The 25,779-nt window shown below is 37.0% G+C and overlaps 1 protein-coding gene across 1 annotated transcript; it reads left to right on the top strand.

Annotated features, from left to right (window-relative positions):
* Nucleotides 1-264: 264 nt before the first annotated feature.
* Nucleotides 265-22,660, top strand: LOC117315119 (cartilage intermediate layer protein 1-like). Its single transcript, XM_033869263.1, has 12 exons — nt 265-520; nt 5,816-5,863; nt 9,397-9,492; nt 12,682-12,846; nt 13,495-13,590; nt 13,835-13,891; nt 15,013-15,177; nt 15,592-15,756; nt 16,711-17,004; nt 17,187-17,295; nt 19,535-19,692; nt 20,151-22,660. The coding sequence occupies exons 1-12, from the start codon at nt 265-267 to the stop codon at nt 22,307-22,309; spliced, it is 3,768 nt and encodes a 1,255-aa protein (XP_033725154.1). The 3' UTR covers nt 22,310-22,660.
* Nucleotides 22,661-25,779: the final 3,119 nt, after the last annotated feature.

A 25,779-nucleotide genomic window follows, 5' to 3' on the forward strand; every position in this document is an offset into this window, starting at 1 on the left:
AGAAATGGTTTTATATCCTCGTCTTTTATATCTATGCATGTATTACGTATTCAAAACTTAAATGTACCACATGGCGTATTACGCAATAGCCAGGACTCGTCTGACTGTTTAACACTAAAGCACCGCCCCAAGCTCCCATAATTCACTGCGCAGCATATATAAGGTCAGATGCCCATAACATGATATCAAATTGTTTCTGTATGTGTAATGTTAGTCAACGATTATTCACCAAAATAAGGATATTATTTTTTCTAAATTGTAGACATGGATGACATCGTGGCCCTGAAATACCGGTCTTTCAGTACGGATAAGGAGTTTATAAACCTACAGAGACAAGACACTGACGTTTTAGTGGTCGGCTTTAAGCCGGTGTCCTCTCCGAATCGTCTGAAGATGTATGTCATTGTTGGAACTGTTGTCGTAATCATAGGTATTATTGTAGCAGTAGTGGTCGCAACAACGCTGAGCGCAAAGGATACGGCTGCAGTAAACAAACAGAATCCACCACTACAGGACACAGGTATGTTACATTGCATGTACAGCTTCTTCGAGTTGCATTTTTTTTTCATTGTCATTTTTTTTTCTTGTTTCGTCTTTCATATATATACTTCATATCTAAAAGTAGCATATATTTGACGAATGCTTTTGTAGAGTAGAAAGTGGTTTTTGTAACTTAATGCATAGACATTATTTTGTACTAACAAGCGTAAAATAAACCACTATAGTGTTAATTTTCGTTTTACTTGCTTGGAATGCATTTTTCTTTCAACCCCTTAACTCCCAGCGTTTTTTAATGGAACTGAAAAACATTATTCATCATTTTTCATCATTTTGTGTCAACATCTTTGGTAAACAACCAAAATATATTTAGAAATTTTAGAATATAATCTTCTCAACTTAAGTACCAAAATTGGAATTTTTTGCATTATTGACGCTACCATGTTAACAAAAAATTTATGATTTTACGAAAAAAGTTATTCATTTCATATTTTTTATACATTTTAAGCCGATGAGAGTGAATTAAGGGCTAATATATAAAATTAATGATATGTCCTACTCTTGAAGAAGGTGGATAAACACAAATAAAAGTCGAATTTTCTATTTATTTGCAGTTGTTGTCATGGTTACTGACTCAAATTAAAAGCAGTGATTTTTGTTAAAGTTTTTTTTTCGTTTTATCTGCCTAACCTTAATCGTAAGAAATTTGGCTTTGTATTGCAGGTATAATAGTTTAGTCAGCAGTCTACACATATATTGAATCTTGTAAATAGGACATATTCAGATTTTATGACACAACCTTTTACTTTTTGGATTTAAAACGTTACAATGGCAACCAGAAATGACAATTCGTAAAAATGTGATATTTTACTTACATGCGCATGTGCTCCCATCTGAATAAAAATGTAAAATTGTTTGCAGCTTAGACTGCTGTATTAGGATTATAAATTCTAATCATAAATCATATCTTATTACTAGGTTGTTGTTTTCATGTTCTTAACATTAATAATTAATCTTTCAAAAGTTATATTTAGTTATATTTATTCTTTTCCTATTTTATGGTTTTAGTGAACAGCTTACAGGTGTCTTCAAATGATATTGAAGCTGATTTTATCAATGTGTAATTTTTCTCTTTCTGTATTGGTACTGTATGTACATTCTATATCCATATCTAGTTGCCATGGTTACCAATTCAGCAGGTGACCTTTTTGATGTTTCATATCTACTTGACTTGTTCTATTTGTTCTAGTTTCTCAATACCTTTCATACTTATAAACTTGTTCACAGAGATAGGATGATTAACAAAAAGGTCATAACAACTAGCATCTGGTATTACTAGTATACTCAAACAGATTATACTGGTAAAAATTGAAATTATTTAAGGCATGCAAATCAAATGATTATAACCATCATTGCTCATGACAGCATTCTGTGTATGTCTTCCTGGTAGAGAAGTCCTAGACTTAATTCACAGACAATAGACATGTAGAAATATATATTTGATATGAATGATATAAATAATGTACCATGTTTTTTGAAAATGATAATTTACTTAAGATCAAATTAATGATTCAGCATGGTAGCTGTTGAAAAACAACACCAGCATCAATATTAAGTTAGGTAATTTTAATCAATGACATAGAATAATGGGAAAGGGTAGCAATAGGAAAAAGATGCCTTAACCTGCTGTTTCTAGTGGCAGGGGATGGCATTTATCTTCTAGTATTGGTCACACCACAAATATCCGTATAAATAAAGTCCTAAAGTTGATGTACCTGAAGTTTGAAATGGCAGAAAATTTTGTAAGCCAGGCTCGCCAGTAACATTGAGAGAGTAAGGGGAATACCTGAAATACAAAATAAACTACCATATATTCAATTGCCGTTGATTGCTTGTTTCACATCAAAATCCTGGGTCCCATTGTCCTGTTTAAAAAAGAAATAACTTCAGAGATTATTAATGAGGAATATTTCAAAAAGCCTTGAAATGAACTTTAAAAAAGTTAAACAAAGACGTACATCCCCCACCAAGTCTTAATTTCAAATACTCATAACAATGTTATGAAAATCCAAATAGGCACACCGATGAGGTTGTTTTTTTGCCCTATTGCCTATTAGACAATTAGATGGTAAGATCATTATATGTATCAAAAAGGACACCTCTCTATCAAAGTGTCTTATATTGGTGTTGATGTCAGAGGAAACTCGGGTTACTCTCCACCAGGGAAATACACGTTATAACCCTGCTTCAGTGCCCCCTCCTCACTAATAATAACTTCGAAAACTTATAATAACATATTTTTTGTGTCTTGTGTATGAGGAATAATCATAATGAGGCATAACATGATAATTATTAACTAACTAGCATTATATCTGCGAACACAGGTATCTGTCTATCTTTGATTTATTCAAGAATGTTCTCAGCCTTTACTGCCATAGAATACTTACTGGAACATGTACATCTTCACATATCTCTAAAACTGTATAAATGTATGCACGTATCACAGTCTATTTCACATCACAAATGTTTGACACAACATGTAATGCTTGAATTCGGACAAAAGCTGTGGTTTGTCACGTGTTGATCCTCACCCATTAATTGTAACCGCATTAACACTATACAAACTTTATAGATATGGGGGTGGGAATATGTGCCGTAACATGATTAAATATGTATGAATCCAACCTATGCTAGCACACCATGATCCAAACATTGTAGAATTCACAAACAGCTAAACTCAAGAACAGCTATTTGCTATTTTCAGTAATCCTCTATCACCTCTATTATCAACCATATCATGTGACATTTTTTCTTAATTATATATACTACAGTTGCAAAGCTGAAATTATATGAATATGTCTCACTTTTTCATCTCCAATTGTTTTTCATTATGTAAAATGCATAAAAAACAAAGTTATCCAATTTTAGTTGATACATATTTTTGATAATTCTGATACAAAATACAGTAATGGTGAAATTTAATGTATATGTAATATCCCCCTCCCACCCAAAAACAGATTTTAACTGGTCATTTCATTTGGACCAAATATACAAATGTAGGCCTATCTTGTAACACAATGAATGAAATTAAAGCAACATTACATGTAGATAGTCATGTATACATACATATTTGTAAAAATTACACATACGTTTTTGCTGGTACATTGTGTATGCTCGTGTTCATAGAACTGCACTTTATGTACTTACCTAAACACATGTATGAAGGCCTATCTGAACACAATTCTCTTCATAATGCCCAGTGTCACTTCACAGTGTGTTACTTGCGTTGACAGTGGTCACTGCATATTGGTTTGGTGGCGACTTGTATCGGTAATATTAGCTAAGTTTCATCTGGCCCTTACACCACGTTTGGTGTAAGTCAGGGCCAAAGGAAACTTGGGCTTAATGAATATGCGAGGTCGTACCCGAAATCCACAGTTTAGAAACCAAAAGTGATCATCTGATGAATCCAAGACCATTTATTGCGTTATCAAAACGTCTGAAAAGTTGTCGATCGTATTCGTGCAGGTGCTTGTTGCACGACGTCAAGTTACTGCGGTGTTTTGTTCAAATAATGCGAATTTGTGGAACCTTTGTATCATTTATTTGGTACATTATGAATGATAGAATTGGGTATTTTGATAAGTTTTTTCTTGGCTTCGATGTGGAAAAAATGTATTACTTTTTTCTGCAAAAATCATTAAAATTTGTCGATTTGTGCTGCGTACGGTATAGAACCATGCATCACATGTACTTTATTGACAAATAAAATAACATTATTGATGATTCCAGTAAAATAGTGGAATATGAATAAAATTGAGTTTCTTCAACTCATAAAATGCATCAGAAAAGTTTGTCAAATGAAATTTTACAAACAAATATAGGATATGTTCTCCTGTGTTATTGTATATCTCAATAGCTACACAAATAAGGGAGATACGATCATTTCCTGAACACTAACGTGCTATTGGTGTAGTTTGGCGTTGTTGGGAGTTTAGGGGGTAAACCAATAATATCATACTTCTATTTTAACGTTGATGTTTTAACTACGATAAATGGTTGCATTGATAGAATATATTGTCAGGACCAAAATTACCATTTTCTTCATTAATATTTAAAAGTGCTTATTTAAACCTTCAGACACTAAAACCACAAATTAAAGTTGAAAAGACCATACATAGGTATACATAAAAAATCGTTGTTTTATTTAGTTGATATCAGTATTCATAGAAAACAACCGCCAGAAGCTGTCAAATGCAAAGGTAATTTAAAGACTAATATGAGTTAAATCTTTAAATAGTGTTATATCTTTTTATTCAGTGTCGAAACATTTTGAATAGGGACGGACAATCCACAAAATGTGGTAAAACATATTTATAGAACGAATCATGATTCTCAGCATAGTCAAATCATTACGAATAAATCCTGTCGGAAAAGAAGCAAATAGTCATTCAAGTTTGGAGGGAATGAAGATATACCTGGTATAAATGTAGCGAATCAAAGCTATACAAATTAGAAGGCTCAGATAGCCTTACCTTTATTGTTTTAACTGTAAATATTTCCGTGTTTGTCAATGTCCTGTTCTGAAAGGGTATAACATACTCTTTCAGGGGCCAGATATGAAGATGCGGTTGGTATTACTAACAGCGGAGGCTTCGAACGATACGTGCTCGTATGATAGTCTTGTCTTGTGCGTCGCTCTTTTCGACCTGTGCAGGGTTTGGCGAGTGGCGCATGAGCGTACACAAGACGTAGGTGTATTAGGCTATACACCTGTGTATATATTGCGCAGTAGCCGTTGGGGTCTTGGCTGGTTTACACCAGCGTATACAGGACGCGGTGCGCAGTATGCAGTGGTTTTCGGGCAATTATACGACCTGCTCGTGCGTAGAACTGTACTTACTGTTAGGGTACACACTACCGTGCGGAAAATAACGTACAAGCAATACATTTTACTCTCTATAGATGTTGTTAGGGCTCATGCGTCGGACTAGACGCATGCCTTGTATATAAACAAATGATATAATCATTGTATATATTACTAATTAAGTATTTTAAATTGAGGTAGTGTTGTCTGCTGCTATGAAAGCAGCTCGTGTTTACTTGGTTATCTGTTACCATGCCTTAATCAACCGGGTACGACACCCTGTAAACGTTACATACATACCAGATTCTTAAAGATTACATATCAAGCTACAATCAATAACCGCACATTGCACTGTACCAATCATGTGAGTTTTTATGACTGAGAATGAGGGGCTGATCAATTTCTATCGCTATTTGTCAGACATTAACTAACGTTAACTTATTTTTGCAGATAAAACAACTTCAACCACCATCAGGCCAAAACGTTCTTCAACACATGGTAATATTTTAACGCGTAATTCTTTACTTTCTTGTAAAAGTCGTTTCAAATCTATATAAAACGTTATTGATGTGACATTATACACATAATGGAATTATTAAACTTATATTCCGTACGAACTCCAGACGGGATATTGAATTGTATAACCACATTCTATTGGATATTTATGCACTGCTACATCAAAGTAACAGAAAATTGTATGAAGATATGGAAAATAGATAACGAAACAATGCCTTGCCGTATGGAATGAAACTCGAGTTGTATAATAATTACGCAATGACACTAAAACATCACTCACTTTAAAGTTTCCTCCTGTACAGGTAACTGTTCATTTTGATTGTTGTTTAAATAATTTTATCCCATAACTACGCTTGTTTCACAACTGATATTCCACGTGATAAAATTCGTAGCAGTGTGTTATTGTTTTTGTTTACACACCGCAGTGTGTAACCACTTTCTAAGCATCAGATTGGTCATTTGTGACCTCCAACAAATCTGATTGGTAAACCTCTGGCCTTTGACCACGGACTATTTTTACTACTCTCACTTTTCTTTTTAGCCCACCATCATCAGATGGTGGGCTATTCAAATCGCCCTGCGTCCATGGTCCGTCGTCCGTCCGTCCGTCCGTCCCTCCGTCCGTCCGTCCGTAAACAATTCTTGTTATCGCTATTTCTAAGAAAGCGCTGAAGGGATCTTTCTGTAGGTTCCCCTTGGTGCTTAGTTATGCATATCGCATTTTGAGACCTATCGGAAAACAACATGGCCGACAGGCAGCCATCTTGGATTTTGACAATTGAAGTTTGTTATCGCTATTTCTCAGAAAGTACTGAAGGGATCTTTCTCAAATTTCATATGTAGGTTCCCCTTGGTGCCTAGTTATGCATATTGCATTTTGAGACCAATCGGAAAACAACATGGCCGACAGGCAGCCATCTTGGATTTTGACAATTGAAGTTTGTTATTGCTATTTCTCAGAAAGTACTGAAGGGATCTTTCTCAAATTTCATATGTAGGTTTCCCTTGGTACCAAGTTATGCATATTGCATTTTGAGACCAATCAAAAAAAAAAAATGGCCGACAGGCAGCCATCTTGGATTTTGACAATTGAAGTTTGTTATCGCTATTTCTCAGAATGCACTGACGAGATCTTTCTCACATTTCATATGTAGGTTCCCCTTGGTGCCTAGTTATGCATATTGCATTTTGGGACCAATCGAAAAACAACGTGGCCGACAGGCAGCCAACTTGGATTTTGACAATTGAAGTTTGTTATCGCTATTTCTCAGAATGTACTGAAGGGATCTTTCTCAAATTTCATATGTAGGTTTCCCTTGGTGCCTAGTTATGCATATCGCATTTTGAAACCAATCGCAACACAAAATGGCCGACAGGCAGCCATCTTGGATTTTGACAATTGAAGTTTGTTATCGCTATTTCTCAGAATGCACTGACGAGATCTTTCTCACATTTTATATGTAGGTTCCCCTTGGTGCCTAATTATGCATATTGCATTTTGGGACCAATCGGAAAACAACGTGGCCGACAGGCAGCCATCTTGGATTTTGACAATTGAAGTTTGTTATCGCTATTTCTCAGAATGTACTGAAGGGATCTTTCTCAAATTTCATATGTAGGTTTCCCTTGGTACCAAGTTATGCATATTGCATTTTGAGACCAATCAGAAAACAACATGGCCGACAGGCAGCCATCTTGGATTTTGACAATTGAAGTTTGTTATCGCTATTTCTCAGAATGTACTGAAGAGATCTTTCTCAAATTTCATATGTATGTTTCCCTTAGTGCCTAGTTATGCATAAAGCATTTTGAGACCTATTGGAAAACAACATGGCCGACAGGCAGCCATCTTGGATTTTGACAATTGAAGTTTGTTATCGCTATTTCGCAGAATGTACTGAAGAGATCTTTCTCAAATTTCATATGTAGGTTCCCCTTGGTGCCTAGTTATGCATATTGCATTTTGAGACCAAACGGAAAACAACATGGCCGACAGACAGCCATTATCGCTAAATCTTAAATTTTATATATAGGTTCCCCTTGTTTGAAAAGTACTAGAGGGCTGTTTCTGAATTTACACAGATTAGTAAGACTTAGAGGAAGGGAAAAGTAGAGAAAAGATCAATCTGACATGGAACCTATAAAGATCATTCAATGGTGGGCGCCAAGATCCCTCTGGGATCTCTTGTTTCTCGTCTGTCTTCAAAAGATCAGCATGCACATATTTTGTGGAGTTGTCGGTGCTCAACATTAACATAATTGGATGAGAGGGGTCACCGGGTATCCTCATGGAAATGTCGATTAATCTGGGGTTTGCGTCGTACGAAATATAATTTGATGATGGTAAAAAAGACGACGCACGGAAGCGAGATATTGCATCAATGGGCCTAGCGAACCAAAACCGAACACACACACCCTGATTCTAGATATGCAGTAGACCCCGATAGCCGTGAATGAATTATCAAAACAATGAACAATGTAATACAAAATAGTTTAATCGCTGTCTCTTATCGTAGTCATTTGAATGAAACGGTCGCAGCATCTAACGTAACTGTTACTGTTAGGCAGCTTCCCTTTTTCTAGTTCGATATCATTTGGTACGGATATTGTACCAAAAGAACGAAATCAACGAATAAACACTTTCTTATCATTTCACTTACCTTTATTACGAATATATTTATCCCAAACACAAAAAAAAGAAAAAATCATCTTGGAACATTTGTCTCGTGTCAGTAAACTCTATACTCTGTGTCTCTGAAACTGATGAGATTTCGTGTAAACACATGGACAAACGTAAACTGCTCCACACTCCAGCTCGGTTTCCGAAATATTTGTTGAAATGCACGATGTTTTGAATGAATAAATCTCAGAATGAACATTTTACATCATAATAACCAGTAATAGCGTACCTACGAAATCCAGGAAAGGACCGATAATTGAGTCTGACAATGATTAGTCCAATATTCAGCGGTGACGTTCGACTTCGCGATGACGGTGTCGTCTTCGAATATTTTGAGCGGAGTTATTCAAACAAGTTAACTATTAATAAATTACACCGACGCAATGACTTTCAAACTAATATTTCGTTTTGTAAAATAATATCATTTACAAATAAAGTACATAGGATATGAGTCGTGCATCTAAAATAGATGATAAGCTTTCGTTCATAACGACCTATATTTTGTCGTGGTATGATTTGGTTCACGGAATTTAGTTGCTATGTTGGGGAATTTGAACTTGACAGACTTACATTTGTAAGTAAAGAAATTATGAGATAAACAAGTTCCCCTACTCGTGATGATTGTTTAGCATTTTTATCCAACTCTCGCTAAAGCTCGTGTCTTTTCAAAATTAGAAAATTAACTAACTCGAGTTGGATAAAAATGATAAACAATCTCCACTCGTTGGGGAACCTCTATTTCTCTAGTGTTGTCAACATGTGTGATTTCAAGGATTTTCCTATCGTTATATTAGCATACAATTTTATCACTGTTTACATTAATACGTATTAGCAGGTGATGATCTTCCCAGTTCTCCGACTACAAACGATGGTCGAGTAGAAACTACAGCTGACCCTACGGCAAGATCACAGGCAACTAGACAAACAAGTGGTAAGAAAAACACATTTTTTTTAATTCGATTCGTGAATGTATTGCTAAACAAGTTGATTGAAGTCTCAGAATGTCTACCTTTATTATTATTATTTTTTATTTTTTTTTTGTAATTTTTTATTTTTAAAGCATTTTCATCAACAACATATGATGTACATAATAAAATAATTCATTCAAATTCCCTTCCGTTCATCATCATCATCATCATCATCATCATCATCATCATCATCCAAACACATCATCATCATCATCATCATCATCTTTCATCCGGACACATCATCATCCAAAAAACACATCATCATCATTATCATCATCATTGTCCAAGCACATCATCATCGTGTTTCATCCAAAAACAAACATTATCATCATCATCATCATCCAAACACATGCATCATCATCATCATCATCTTTCATCCGGACACATCATCATCCAAAAAACACATCATCATCATTATCATCATCATTATCCAAACACGTCATCATAATCATCATCATTGTCCAAACACATCATCATCGTATTTCATCCAAATACAAACATTATCATCATCATCCAAACACATGCATGATCATCATCATCATCATCATCATCCAAATACATCGATCTTAAATCCCATTCATATGTTGCTTTATTATGAGAGAGAGAGAGAGAGAGAGAGAGAGAGAGAGAGAGAGAATTGAATTGAGTGTAAAAGCTGGATATAAGATATACTAAATAAGACTATGGCCTCCTAACAACAAATGACAGAGTATTAAAAATACTATAATTTGACATTTCATAATACTTATTTTAAAAATGGAGAGTCCTTGGACAGACTGTCAGGGTCAAAATGGAGGGGGGGGGGGGGGGGGGGGGGAACACACAAAAAACCCACATAAATCAATAGAACTAAACATACATATTGATAAAACAGAAAATAAACACTTTTTAAGCTTTTAGAGGTCTTAAATAGATAATATGTTTTTCCATTTATTCCAATCCAGATTAAACTTTTCAAGAAAACAAACCCCCTTTGATGTTGCTATATACTTTTTAAGATTGTGGTGGTCCTTAATTACATTTACTAATGCTTGTACATTTATAGAGCTACTTGAACATCTGGTTTTATATATGTAATGCTTAATAACCATGGTAATCTCATTATCAATACTGTTATACTTTCCAAGTGGCAAAAATCCAAAAATAAATGATTCTTTATTGTAAGTGAACGGGATAACTAGTGCATCGAGAAGTGATTCAAAACTTTGCAAAAAGAACTGAACTTTTTCACATTCCCAAAGAATATGAATTATTGTTTCAGGGTGCAATTTACAACAGTACACAACGGACTTGTAACAATGTTTGCTTTAAAAAGAACTGAATTTAGAGTTAAAATATTGTGCAAGATTCTAAATCGAAACCACTGAAGTTTTGAGTTATTTGTTACTTTAAAAGGTATGGTGAAGATATTTGCCCATGTTGAATCTGTAAAATCAAAACTTCATTCCACTTTTTTTTCCTGTAGCAATTTCTGTATTTTTTTAAAGACTTTTATATATAATTTTATTGTCCTCTTGTGATTTAAGAAATAAATATATATTATGTGGAATATATGGTAATATCAGGTCTTTATCTATGATCTCCTGTAAATGGAAGTTTTTACGGATAGAATTAATAACATCCTGATATTTAAGAAAGTTTGTTTGTATATTGTATTTCTCAGTAAATTCGTTGAATGTATGAAAAGAAAGAGTATTCGAATCTTTTAACACATCATTAACTAGAACACCCTTCCTAAACCAGTCTTTATAGAAAACAGAGTGTCCACCAATACTAATATGTGGATTATGCCATAGTGGACGTTTTAGAAAAGAGAGTTATTGATGTTTCGTATTAGTTTCTGATGTTAATAATCTTTCCCAAGCCTTGAAAACATCGGCCCAGATTTCATTTTTTCATTGTTTTTGACAAAACCGTATATAATCAATCCCAAAATTTATGCAATAGTTCCAGTTAAACAGTTTGTTGAATAAAACCTGTCAATTTCGTATACATGTATTATGGAGTAATCTTTTTAACCATCCTACTTTAAGGGAATCAACAAAGGCATAGATATTTATCATTTTTAACCCACCCTCTGAATACTCCTTAGTTATTACTTTTCTCTTCACCTTATCAGCTTTACCATTCCATAAGAAATTAAACAATGGTACCTTTATTTATATCTGAAGACTTTCTCCAGAAAATTTACTGTCTACGGAAATACTGATATGTTGACTGAGATCCGCCCCAGTTCGAACATTTAAACCGGAATAATCAAACGTACTTTGTAATTTATCACTGTCTGTGTTGACGTGTTGTATTTTTCCTAGTAACCAGTATTATAACTGCCAACACAAGTGTCTGTCTATCTTTGATTTATTCAACAATGTTCTTTACTGCCTTAAAAAACTTACTGGAACATGTACGTCTACACATATCTCTAAAACTGTATAAATTTATACATGTATCACAGTCTATTTCACATAAAAATGTTTGACACAACATGTAATGCTTGAATTCGGACAAAAGCTGTGGTGTGTCACGTGTTGATCCTCATCCATTTATTGTAAGCACATTGACACTATACAAACTTTATAGATATGGGGGTGGGAATATGTGCCCTAACATGATTACATATGTATGAATCCAACCTATGCTAGCACACCATGATCCAAACATAGTAGAATTCACAACCAGCTAAACTCAAGAACAGCTATTTTCTATTTTCAGTAATCCTCTATCACCTCTATTATCAACCATACCATGCAACATTTTTTCTTAATTATATATACTACTGTTGCAAAGCTGAAATTGAATGAATATGTCTCACTTTTTCATCTCCAATTGTTTTTCTTTATGTAAAATGCATACAAAACATAGTTATCCAATTTTAGTTTATAGATATACAATTGCAGCATGCAGAGTTTCGTACCTCTAGGTTTCCTGATATGATGAGCCACTGCGTGGAAATCCAAAGCAGAAGTTAACAACAGTTTACATAATATACAGTTAGAAAAGTTCTTATATGTTATTATTGAACAAATGTACTTTTTCAGATTACATAAAAATATGCAGTATATTGAAAAAAAGCCATAAAAGAAAACATCACCAACGAAAATATCTAAAAGATTTAACTACTTTAAAATAGATCACCATCGTTTTATTTGCAGTGTACGGAATATGGACAACATGGGCGGGTTGGACAGCATGTGATGTCACGTGTGGAGGTGGTACTCGATCAAGGACAAGAATTTGTCAAAAGGCATCATCTTCAGATCTTTATTGTGTAGGAAGCTCGTCAGAGTCTCAGACTTGTAGCACATGGAGTTGCCCAGGTACGTGTTTTATATGGTTAGATGATTTAATACGAAATGTTAAAACAAGTTAATGTAAGGATGGAGTGCAGAAATAACAGGGCTACTAATGAATTTCTTTTTAGTTAAACCATAATAAAATATCGCCTTTTATTAAATAGAAACTTACGAATAATTATATATACATCGATGTAGTTAGGGAAAACATGTTATGACAAGTATGTATAATGGAAGTGTTAAAATATGAATGATTATTATGATAAACAGGAGACCTTCGGGAAAACGCAATGTGGACATTGCTTCTTTTGTTATATCAATTGGGTATTATTTCATCATGTAAGATATTTACATAACCTGCAGTTAAGGCTTAAGAATCGCTGTCCCCATTACAAAAGGCAACTCTATTTGTGATATTAAATGTTCTCTTTTTTTTCTAGCAGTTTAATTCAGCCAAAGTTTGTCTTGACACTCTCTCACATATAGCCTCTATTTGAGCGTTGACCCCTGTGTTGAAGGCTTTGTGTTAAAGTCTCCTCCTGTACATGAAACTTTTTTATTTTTGCTTAGATAACTTTCTCTAGTGTTGTCAACATGAGTGATTTCAAGGATTTTCCTATCGTTATATTAGCATACAATTTTATCACGGTATACATTAATACGTATTGGCAGGTGATGATCTTACCAGTTCTCCGACTACAAACGATGGTCGAGTAGAAACTACAGCTGACCCTACGGCAAGATCACAGACAAGTAGACAAACAAGTGGTAAGAAAAACACATTTCTGTTGAATTCGATTCGGGAATGTATCGCTAAACAAGTTGATTCAAGTCTCAGAATGTCTACCTATATTATTGTCTGAAGACTTTCTCCAGAATATATAATTGTCTCCGGAAAAAAACTGATATGTTGACAGATCCGCTGCAGTTCGAACATTTAAACCGGAATAATCAAACGTACTTTGTAATTTATCACTGTCTGTGTTGACGTGTTGTATTTTTTCCTGTTTAGTAGAACCAACAGCTGACGTCACGTCCAGATTGGTGACAACTACACAAACTACAAAATGTAAGTACAAAACTTACGAGTTGGTGTTTGATGTGACTCTTGTTTACTCTTAACTGACATCTATGTTTTAACATTTCACTTTTTCCTTGCTGTTATTATAGCAAATATAACCGGAATGAGTATTCATCATCTTTCTTTAGCATTATAACTGGTATAAGTATTTAATATCTTTCAGCGTTATCGACAAATCTGTCATCCAACTTTCCAGCTATCGCTAATTAAGACATCCAACTTTCTAACTGTTGCTAACTCAAACATCATACTTTCTAGTTATCACTAATTCAGACACCCTACTTTCTAGTTATCGCTAATTCAGACACCCCACTTTCTAGCTATCGCTAATTAAGACTCCCCACTTTCTAGCTATCGCTAATTCAGACAACCCACTTTCTAGCTATCGCTTATTCAGACGGACTACTTTCTAGCTATCGCTTATTCAGACGGCCCACTTTCTAGCCATCGCTAACTCTGACATCCTACTCTCTAGCTGCCCTGCAGGTAGGGCGTAAGAATTGTACCTGCTGCCCCCATTGCATGATCGTAAGAGGCGACTTAACTTGGGATCTTATCTTTTCTTTTCTCTCTTAACAACTTTCTTCTTCCTAATGTCTCCCTTGACAATGCCTCACTTTTGGTCTTTAGTTGAGCGTTCGCCCCTGTGAGGAAGGCTCTGGGTTCTGTCCCCTGGCCGAGACATACCAGAGTCTTTAAAAATGGTAGTTGCTGCTCCTGCTTAGCGCTCAGCAAATAAGGAGTGGGACGACTGGTTCGCCCGTTGTCAGTATAATGTGACCGGGTGGGGTGTGCTGCTGGGTGTCTTCGGCAGTATGCTTCAGTGAGGTAGCACTCTAAATCGGCAAAAGATCCGGCCTATTACAAGGAGACTTTACACAAACATACCGCAGCCTCCCAAAACACACATACGCACTCATCACACGCATGCATGTCGCACGCACGGGAGGCCGTCCTTAAATGACCTTAGCTGTTAATAGGACGTTAAACAAAATAAACCAAACCAAACCTACTCTCTAGCTATTGCTTATTCAGACAACTCACTTTCTAGCCCATTGCTTTGGAATATTTTACATTATATAGAACATTTTCATTCATGATCAATATAGCTAATGGGACCTGGAATAACTGGGGAGCCTGGACCTCCTGTGGAGCCACTTGTGGAACCGGATACCACACCAGATATAGGACATGTCTTCGAGCAACACCTAGTGATCCAATCTGTCAGGGCGAATATGTGCAGACAACAACGTGTTCCTTGCCAACTTGTCCAGGTACTGTGTAACGATATATGTCCATACAATTTTTTCGGACGGACTGTAGAAAATGTATGTGAATAGCATATCCAAGAAAAAAACAAGTAATAGATATACAATAGTAGCATGCAGAGATTCGTTCCTCTATGTTTCCTGATATAATGAGCCTCTGCGTGGAAATTCAAGGCAGGAGTAAGCAACAGTTTATATAATATATAATTTGAAAAATTCTATGATATTAATGAACAAACGTACTTTTTTAGATTACATTAAAATATACAGTATATTGAACGTCCCATCATCATAGAACAAAGGACATTATGGCAATTAAATAATGGATAAAAAGGCCGTAAAAGATAACATCACCAACGAAAATATATAAAAGACAGATTAAACTACTTTAAGATAGATCACTATCGTGTTTTTTTGCAGTGTACGGAGTATGGACCACATGGGCGGGTTGGACAGCATGTGATGTCACGTGTGGCGGTGGTACTCGATCAAGGACAAGAGTTTGTCAAAAGGCATCATTTTCAGATCTTGATTGTGTAGGAAGCTCGTCACAGTCTCAGACTTGTAACACATGGATTTGCCCAGGTACGTGTTTATATGGTTAGATGATTTGATACGAAATGTTAAAAGAAGTGATTTTAAGGATGGAGTCCACAAATGACAGGAGTTTTGGTGGGTTTCTTTATACTGAAATACATACTGAAATATCGTCTTTTATTAAATAGAAACCAAGGAATAATTATATAGGCATCGATGTTATTAGGAAAAACATGTTATGGCAAGTATGTATAATCGAAGTGTTAAAATATGAATGATTATTATGATAAACATGAGACCCTCGGGAAAACGCCACGTGGATATTGCTTCTTTTGTTATATTAATTAGGTATTATTTCATGTTATGGGATATTTACATAACCTGCAGTTAAGAGGATATTAAATGTTCTCTTTTTTTCTAGCAGTTTAATTCAGCCAAATTTTGTCTTGACACTGTCCCACATTTTGCCTCTATTTGAGCGTTCGCCCCTGTGTGGGAGGCTTTGTGTTATGTGACAAGGCCGACGTACACCAGAGTCTATACAAATAACAGTTGCCACCCCTACTTAACACTCAAACTTTTTTGGGAATGGGTTACTAGTTCATTTGCTGTCTGGGTTATGTGACCGGTTTGGATGCCCTGCTGGATGTCTTCGGCGATATGCTTCAGAGAGGCAGCACTATAAAATCGGGAGCAGTTAGGCGGTTTCACACTGAGAAGAAACCAACCATGGCACAGACTCCTTAAACACACACTTTCACCACACCACACGGGGGGAGGGGGGCGAGCGGTCCTTAAATGACATTAGCTGTTGATAGGACGTTAAACAATACAAACCAAATAATGTCTTACCCACGCATAGTGGTTTGTGCAATGAAGCGATCATCCAATATGACAATGGCATTTGCATAAGTTTATGAATTCGTTTCTTCAGTATATTTTCAAAAAAAAAACCAGCGTTTTGTTCATAAAAAATCAGTTTGTGTTTAACTTTCATTTCAGACTGTTCACAGACCTGTACAACTGGTTCCCTAAGCGCCGACTGTACGGCTTGTGAGTGTACATCAAACACTGTACAAGGCCAAGTGCGTAACCATGTTAACGTCCCTTTAAAAGGGGCTTCGATCGCACATGCGAGTGTTCCATACAAGAGGTTGGCGACAACCAATGAAACTGGTGGGTTCATATTGGAAACAGCATGTGACGCTGTAGAAATCGTCATTACCAGGAGTGGATACGCTGACGTCACTGTTACAGTTACAGGAAACACTGTCACGGTCCAGATGTCACTCATAGGTAAATATCTTTGAGACGGCTATCATGTATCGGTAATCGTTGTTTGGTTTGTAGTTCGATGGCCGTTAGGACAGTGGACCGTTCGTTTCACTGTACGATTGATTTTATACGTCAGTGGCATTTTACTGCCAATCAGCGTAAGAAATAGTGTACCATGTAATCGTTTTAAATTTATTTTGCAGTGTACCCAGCCATCAGTATGGATCCAAGGTCACGTGTCCGTGTCCAGGGAGAAAATGTCACGTTCTGCTGTGAAGCTTATGGAATTCCTGCCATCTCCAGTTACGAATGGTATGCTGTCAGATCATTAAAAATGATTAATAAAATAGCATCTAAAAGGGAAATCATGAAATCAAAAGATAAGAGGGCACTGATTACGTAGGAGTACATGATATTTCACGAACCCCTCGGAAGATTTAGTTTACATTCACTCCAATTTATCAAACTATCGTTTTGCACCATAGTAAAGTTTTGGTGGTCATCGGTTGAGCGAAAAGGGCCGTCGCTTTACAGAGGAAAATATGCATTTTCATTTTAAATGCTTTTTGAGCAGGTAAAACATTGCAAACAGGTAAATATAGACAAAGAAAAACATGTAGGACAGCATTAACAGTGATGCGTTCTCAGGTCCAACTTGTTTTCAAGTGACCAAGAAAGGAAGAGAAAAATAGAGGAAAGATCAGTGTTACGGATTAAATAAAATTCATTCAAATAGCGGGCGACAAATATCACTCTAGAATCTCTTGTCACTTTAAATGGTGTTTTAGTTCATCTGTCCGGAAGGGCTAAGGAGCGTATGTGATGGTGCGGCGTCCGTCGTTGGTCAAAACGTTCCAAAGGGATTTGAACCAAATTTCATCAGAAAAGTCCTTATCGAGGGGGGAACAGAATTTGGATAAATGATGATCATGACTAACCTCCTTTGGGCCTGAGCGGCGGGGCCTTACAGCTAGTCAAAATATCCCGAATGCATTTGAACCAAATTTGGTCAGAAATATCCTTGGTGGAAGGGGAACAGATTTCTCATCAAATGTGCCTCTGGCACCCCTTGGGCCACAGATGCTGGGACCGACCAATAGCGGAAATAGAGGTTAGTCCTTTAAGTCGCTTCAAGTAAAAAAACTGCTTTATATATTTTAACCAAATCTGGTCAGAAATTTCCTTTTGGCAGAGGTATAGATTTTGCATAAATGGTAACTGACCTGTTGGGACCTGAGATGTGGTGAATCATTTCAACCCCTACTCGTCCTGAATGACTACATGGATTTGGATGAAATTTAGTCTAAAGCAATATTGGGCAGAGGGCATGGGTCCCTTGGGGCTAGAGAAAGGGGGCATTGTAGACATTTTTTTTGGGGAAAAACTGTATTTCTTCTTGAAGGAGACTTGACTCAAACATACCGCAGCCTCCCGATACACATTTACCCATTCGCCACACACGCATACATATCGCACGCACGAGAGGCCGTGATTGATTGGTTTGGTTTATTTTGTTTAACGTCCTATTAACAGCTAAGGTCATTCAAGGACGGCCTCCCGTGCGTGCGACATGTATGCGTGTGATGAGTGCGTATGTGTGTTTTGGGAGGCTGTGGTATGTTCGTGTTAAGTCTCCTTGTGATAGGCCGGATCTTTTGCCGATTTAGAGTGCTACCTCACTGAAGCATACTGCCGAAGACACCCAGCAGCACACCCCACCCGGTCACATTATACTGACAACGGGCGAACCAGTCGTCCCACTCCTTATTTGCTGAGCGCTAAGCAGGAGCAGCAACTACCATTTTTAAAGACTCTGGTATGTCTCGGCCAGGGGACAAAACCCAGAGCCTTCCTCACAGGGGCGAACGCTCAACCAAAGGCCAAAAGTGAGGCATTATCAAGGGAGACATTAGGAAGAGGAAAGTTGTTCAGAAAGAAGAGAAAAGATAAGATCCCAAGTTTAGTCGCCTCTTACGATCATGCAATTGGGGCAGCAGGTACAATTCTTACGTCCTACCTGCAGGGCAGGGCCGTGATTGAATGAACTTAGCTGTTCATAAGACGTTGAACGAACCAAAACAGAAGTGCAGCAAAACAGGGGAAAATATTGTAATATAACTTAAAATATGTTACCATGATTACTTAAATATCCAGGTGAGGGATGCATGCCCTTTCGGCCTCCTGTTCATGAAAGATACCACTGTTAGATATATTTGCTGTTTTCATGCACTCGCATGAGTGCACTAATCTAAAATGTTCACGCCATAACGTCACGATATGATATTCTATACCTTATGGTAGATTTTGTTGGTCATTGACGTTGGAAGTCGAACACAGCATTATGTAACAATGGAATAAGTGGACAGGTTCAGTTTATCAGTTTATTGTGGGGGTTACAATTTATGTTGGCCTCCACTTGCCTTGTATCTGTCTTATATGATAAGGCGGAATTCTTCCATCATAGTTGCATAAAACATGTAAAATCACTGATGATGTAACCAGAGACAGTCATTCGTCTTTTGATTTTATTCTTTACGTTTTTACTACTTAGGATGAAGGATGGTGTTTTAATAGACGATTCAAAGTACCCAGATGGCTTTAACCTGACAATAAATGATGTTACTACAAGCGACAGTGGCGAGTATAAATGTCGAGCTAACAGTCCAGTGGGGGCGGTGTACTCTTCACATGCTCTACTGTCAGTAAAAGGTAGGTAACAGTCCAGTGGGGGACCAATGATAAGAAATAATCATGTATGGACATTTTAAGTAGTATTTAGAATACAAACATATTCAAGTACTGATAAGTTAACTAGTTTGTTTTAAAAGTGTTACTATAAAGCCTTACACCTCATCCCCAATAATAATACATAATCCCTGTCGTTCAATTGACCAATCAGTAGTGTCAATGAATGTTCACTGATCATATCAGTATTATTACTTGTCACTTTAAGGTTGTGGATAAATGTGATGTTTTGAAGAATTTACGGGTAATAAAAATAGATAATCAGAATATTAATGAATGATTAATGATATGCTTCAATATATTTCATTTATGTAGAAAATATTTAAATGGTTATCACAGATATCACAATCAACAGTGATACCAACTTTTAGATATTCCGTGAATTAAGTTTGCTATGAATTAAAAGTGCCCTTCTCTTACAGCAATGCAATCGGAGTTTTGCGAGGACGCGTACGAGGAAAGGAAGATAAGTCTGCCATCTGACTGTGTGCAGGCTGACAGCACAACTCTGTATGAAATCGGAGGATGCGCCAAAAAGACATGTCGGGGTGACTCTAGCGAAGACGGCTTATGTGGTCCTAGTAAAAAGTTCTGCTGCTTACCTTCGTCCGAGGAAGAACGGACCGTTCAGTGCAGTGGATATACCCTGAAAGTACTCATTATAACGGGATGTTCATGTGGCCAATGTTCATCTAGTGACATCACGATACAAGGACAAGCCAACGGTCTCAACAGTGGTATCGCGTTGCGTCTTGGTACAGTCTATGTCAACGGGTCGTCTGTTGCCAGGACAACATTTGCCGGTTTGTTTTCGTTCACTGTACCCGCTGGCACATTAAACGTTGCGATAACTCTTGAAGACACTTTCTCCAACATTTTACTGACAACTACAAAACTGATAACATTAGGCGAGTCTATGGAAGGTACTGTGTACCAGAAAATAACGTTATTGGAAGCTGCAACTCCAGTAAGTATTTCTTCTGATGTCGAAAATACAATTTCGATGGGAAACAATAGCGGTATGCCGGCTGTAGCAGAGGCCATAATACCACCAAACTCATTCGTGGACGCGTATGGTAACCCGTACAATGGTGTAGTAAAGGCAAGTGTCAACATGTTTGATCCTAGAAACTTGAGCAGTATTTCAGTCGCGCCTGGATCATTTGAGTTTACTGATGCGGAAGGTGAAACACAAAACCTCCAAACCTTTGGGGTTATCGTAATGGAATTCAAGGATGAATCAGGAAACAAGCTGAACGGTGCTGGAAATATGACTGTAAATCTAGATTCTTCACTTGTTGAAAGCACGTATTCGGGAAATGTTATAGATGTGAAGCTATGGGGTTTAAGCGAGGTGACTGGTCGATGGGAAGAAGTGGGATCTATGGCCATGGAGACATCAAAACGGCGGAGGAGGCAAACTGCAGCGAACTACATTGTAGGAACTCTCCCTATCAGCACATACAAGGCTATCAACTTAGACTGTTATGCCGGGTTTCAGAGATGTTATTACAACATGGTAGTCACAGATACAAATAATAACCCAGTGAACGGTTACACTGTGCGAATCATACATATGACGTATCCGGGGGAACGGTATTCAGGCAGCACGTCCGAGTACGTCACAGCGGTCAAAGAAATCACGAGCAGCAGCAGCAGCAGAGACCACTTTACATTTTGCCGAAATGACTCTTGGGGTTATATACAAGCTTATAAAGGGGATATCAAATATAGCCCTGGCAATTCCAGTTCAAGTGGGTTATCGTCGTCCGCTATTTCTCGCTTGGATTATCAGACAACTGCAGACCAGATCAGCATCAAATTGAAGTTCCTGTTATCTTCTGACGGCCCGTTTTATTACTTTTATGACTTATTGACCACATCGGGGGCACAAAACCACTTTCGCTTCTATGAACCTACTACTTCGGATTCGTTTTCAGAATTTACACTTTTTGATGAGGACCCTTATGAAGTACTTTCGATGTCTTCTGGCAAAGATCACGGGCCAATGTTATGGTATCCATACAAATTTGCCGAGCGAATGGAAGACTTCAAAATCTGTATGATAAAAATTCTTGCAATTGGACAAACATCAGGACTTTCTTTTTCAGTTAAAAGTAAGGCTGGAATGAATAGCGGAATAAAGGATACAATCCTCGGAGTTCGTCAGGTCGCCGTGGAGAACGGGGGAGCTTGCGTCGAATACAAATGTAGCGGTGTATATCCTTTATTCAAAAATATGACGAATGGTATACCTCGTATGCAGAATGATAAAACAAAGATCACGATAACTCCAGTAGGTAGATTGTGCACGGTGTCGTGGGAGGGTGACATCAAACTTTTAAATGAAAATTCAGGATCAAGTAACGTTGGAAGTGTATCCCATGAATGGGTTATACCCGAAACAGAAGAGCATGGTATATATATATATGAACAAAGTGGACAATATAAAGATTTCATCGGGGTTGATGCAAAGTCTATTGTCCTTGACATGTGTAAAGCAGGCAAAACAGATCCACCAAATACAGTGAATCCGCACCTGAATTCAGATGGCCCTGCGCTCAGGTACACGTGTATATAAGCTGAACTGACTACGGTTTAACGTCTCTTAAGACAGATATCTAAATATTTAATGCAATCACAAGTTTACAGATTACACATACTCTTCATGTAGCTTTTTCTCCCATAACACATATAGCTTTTTCAGATAATGATGCGTTAATTTATTACTATTTCGGCACTGAGGGTCTATAGCGTAATGCAGTAGTCTATTTGTTATCAATCTATTCACTTCACTGGTTCGCTGTTTTACGAGAGGGTAGGGGACAAATTAATTGGTTATCTATTATCTGTTCATTTCCAATGCAACTGTTTAAAACATTGTTCATTTGCTGAAGACATGCCGAGTATTAAAATTAATTTCCCTTTTTTATTTGTTGTCCTTTGTTTGTTTGTTTTTATTTTCTTTGCTTTTTAGGTCACCTGAGACAAAGTCTCAAGTGACCTATCCATATCGCCTTTTGTTCGTCGTCGTGCGTCGTCCGTCCGTAAACAATTTACATTTTCAACTTCCTTTCCAAAACCACTGAGCCAAATTCAATGAAATTTGTAAGGGAGCTTCTATGGCTAAAGGTCAACTAAAATAGTCAATTATAGAGTGGGTAAACTTTACTATGTATATTTTATATAGGGAAATCACATTTTGACTATTATTTGTTGGATTTGTATTGGAATGCATTCTAGCTTAGTTCAAATTATCAGCATGGGATGACAGTGTGATGGAATGTACATTTTGGCCCTGGTTGACCCCCAGGGGCTCTTGGGCGGGACCAAAAAGGTTAAATTGGCTTAAATTTCAAAAACCTTCTTTTCTACTCTCATATATGGTAGAATCAAATACTCTTCATAGATGTATTAAGGTTATTTATCAAAATTGTGAATTTCATGACCCTGGGGTCTCACGTTTGCCCCTGGGGAGGGGGTAAACTTTACTATAGTTTATATAGGGAAATCACATTTTTGACTATTATTTGTTCAATTGGAATTTTATTAATGGAATTCATTCTAACTTGATTAACATTATCAGCTTGGGATGATAGTTTGATGATATGTACATGTTGGTCCTGACTGACCCCCAGGGACTGATGGGCGGGACCAGAAACGGTCAAATTAACTGAAAATTTTAAAGTCTTCTTCTTACAACCCAAATAAGGTAGAATTAAATACTCTTCACAGATTGAAGGGTCTTAAGTGAATTTTACCTTAATTGTGAATTTCCTTGCCCTGGAGTCCCACGTTTGCCCCTGGGAAGGGGATAAACTTTACTATAGTTATAGGAAAATCACATTTTTGACTATCATTTTGTTTGATTTGTTTTGAAATTCATTCTAAATTTGGTTTACATTATCAGCATGGGATCACTGCTTAATGCTATGCACATGTCGGCTCTGACTGATCCCTTAGACTGATTGGTCAGGCCAAAAAGTGTCAATCAAATTAACTGAAATATTTCAAAAATCAGGTGACCGTTTAGACCAATGGGCCTCTTGTTTGCTTTTGCACTGTTGTACATGGTGCGGCGCCTGTCGTCCTTCTTCTCAATAACGAAGGGGCCAATGGACTCATTATTGGTACTGTAGTATGCTGGGTGAAGGGCTACCAAGTTTGTTCAAATCAATGACCTTGACTTTCATTCAAGGTCAAAGGAGTGAAAAAGGCTAAAATCTTTAAACAAATTTTCAATAACCAAGAGACCCAGGGAGTTGATATTGGGTCTGTAGCATGCTGGAGTGAAGGGCTACCGAGTTTGTTCAAATGAATGACACTGACTCACATTCAAGGTCAAGTTGGTCAAGTATGCTTAAATCTTTAAATGACTTCTGAATAGCCAAAGTGCCGAGAGACATTATATTGACCGTGTAGCATGCTTTCAAATTACTGCAGGATCCGTATACATGTATGAATAGATCACTGCATTGCAGGTGAGCGATTCGGGCCCATCGGGTCCTTGTTTTAGATATACATGTATTGAAAAATCACATAAAAATATAGTTAAGTTGACAAAGAGTTTTTTTAGATCAGCTGTAATCTAAAATATTTTGGATAAAGAATGATTGAAAGTAGTTCTCATAGACAAATTTATCCATAATCTTTTTCAGCCAACCATCAAGTCACTATTCACTCATATTCTATCTACAAGCAATCCTCGTTATCATTATTTCATGTATTGTCCTAGAAAGATCTTTCTTCAAATGTAGGTTTTTTACTTTTTAGCTCACCTAGTCCAAGAAACGGTGAGCTTATCAATTATGTCATGGCGAAGCATCTGTTGTCCGTCAACTTTATACACTACTTGTCATGACCTATTGATTTTAATCAGATGTTGTGTGGAGCATTTTTGGTTGAAGAGGAACCATATCTGTATAAATGGTGGGCCTGGCGCCCCCCAAGGGGCCCGAGGGATGATATCCAACGGCAGAAATCTGCACTAAGTTCATTAAAAATCTCTAGGAATGAAAGGATTTGGTTTGAAGCATCATATGTTTAGTTATTGGTTTGGAAAATATTCTTAACAAGCTGATCACTTTCCTCAACAATCACATGGTAATAAAATCTTGACGGCCGTTTTTCCTTGTTACTGGATTGCATTATTAATGAAACTAATAAAACGCTTGCCAACATTACCCCCTTTTCAGATGACGTGATTGCACTTCAGAAACAAGTTGTCCATGTAAATATGATTTTGGTATTTCATCAATTAACATTGCTGCCTTGCAGAAAGGACTGAATAATTCGTAAGAGGCAAATATTTCTAGATATCATTATATCTTTTCTGTCAATTCAACGTCCGTCGCTTAAATGTTTCAGTTGACACTGTCTCAGTTTTGGCTTAACGTTTAGTGTTAGCCCCGTGAGGAAGGCCTGAGGCTTTTGGTTCGGTTCCCTGACCAAGACATTCCAGATTGATCAGTAATTACACTCTCTCGGCATCATGGCAGTGGGAGGACTGGTTCGCCTGTTGTCAATATAATGTTAGCGGATGGGGAGTCCTACTTGGTTTCATTCGCTCACCCCAAGCATGCATCTCTCATATCATGGAAGCCGTCTTTAGATTGCATATGCAACATAGATATTGATAAAACGTTGCACAGTACAAATAAAAAAAAAGTGACTTGGTACAAAACACGTCCAGCATATTTAACATTTTCACCTGAGCTTTCCCTGTATAAGGTTTACGTTACTCGTAGAGATGTCGGTATACTTCATGTTTATATAAAGAGATGTCTTAAAACATAAACCATATCCATTTGGGACCTTACGGTAGTTATTGAGAAATATATAGAGGAAGAAGTATTTTGATTATTTAAGGTAACCTATAGTACTTTTATAAAGAAAACAAATATATCGAATGTGAATATTATGTCGAGGTAACTGAGTCTTCGAGTTCTAGATGACGAAGTTCGACTCTACCTAAAATCAACAAAAATGTTAAGGATCAATGTCGACGTTGTTGAACGATCCCTTTTCTATCGATGTTATGTTACTTCACAA

This window comes from Pecten maximus, chromosome 17, assembly GCF_902652985.1.
Source record: "Pecten maximus chromosome 17, xPecMax1.1, whole genome shotgun sequence".
Classification (NCBI taxonomy): domain Eukaryota; kingdom Metazoa; phylum Mollusca; class Bivalvia; order Pectinida; family Pectinidae; genus Pecten; species Pecten maximus.

Bases quoted from the DNA above. Each gene is read 5' to 3' on its own strand.
- LOC117315119 (XM_033869263.1), top strand. From the start codon at position 265: ATGGATGACATCGTGGCCCTGAAATACCGGTCTTTCAGTACGGATAAG. The intron at 5,864-9,396 runs GTAATATTTTAA...ACGTATTAGCAG, and splicing joins AAAACGTTCTTCAACACATG to GTGATGATCTTCCCAGTTCT. The intron at 13,591-13,834 runs GTAAGAAAAACA...TTTCCTGTTTAG, and splicing joins GACAAGTAGACAAACAAGTG to TAGAACCAACAGCTGACGTC.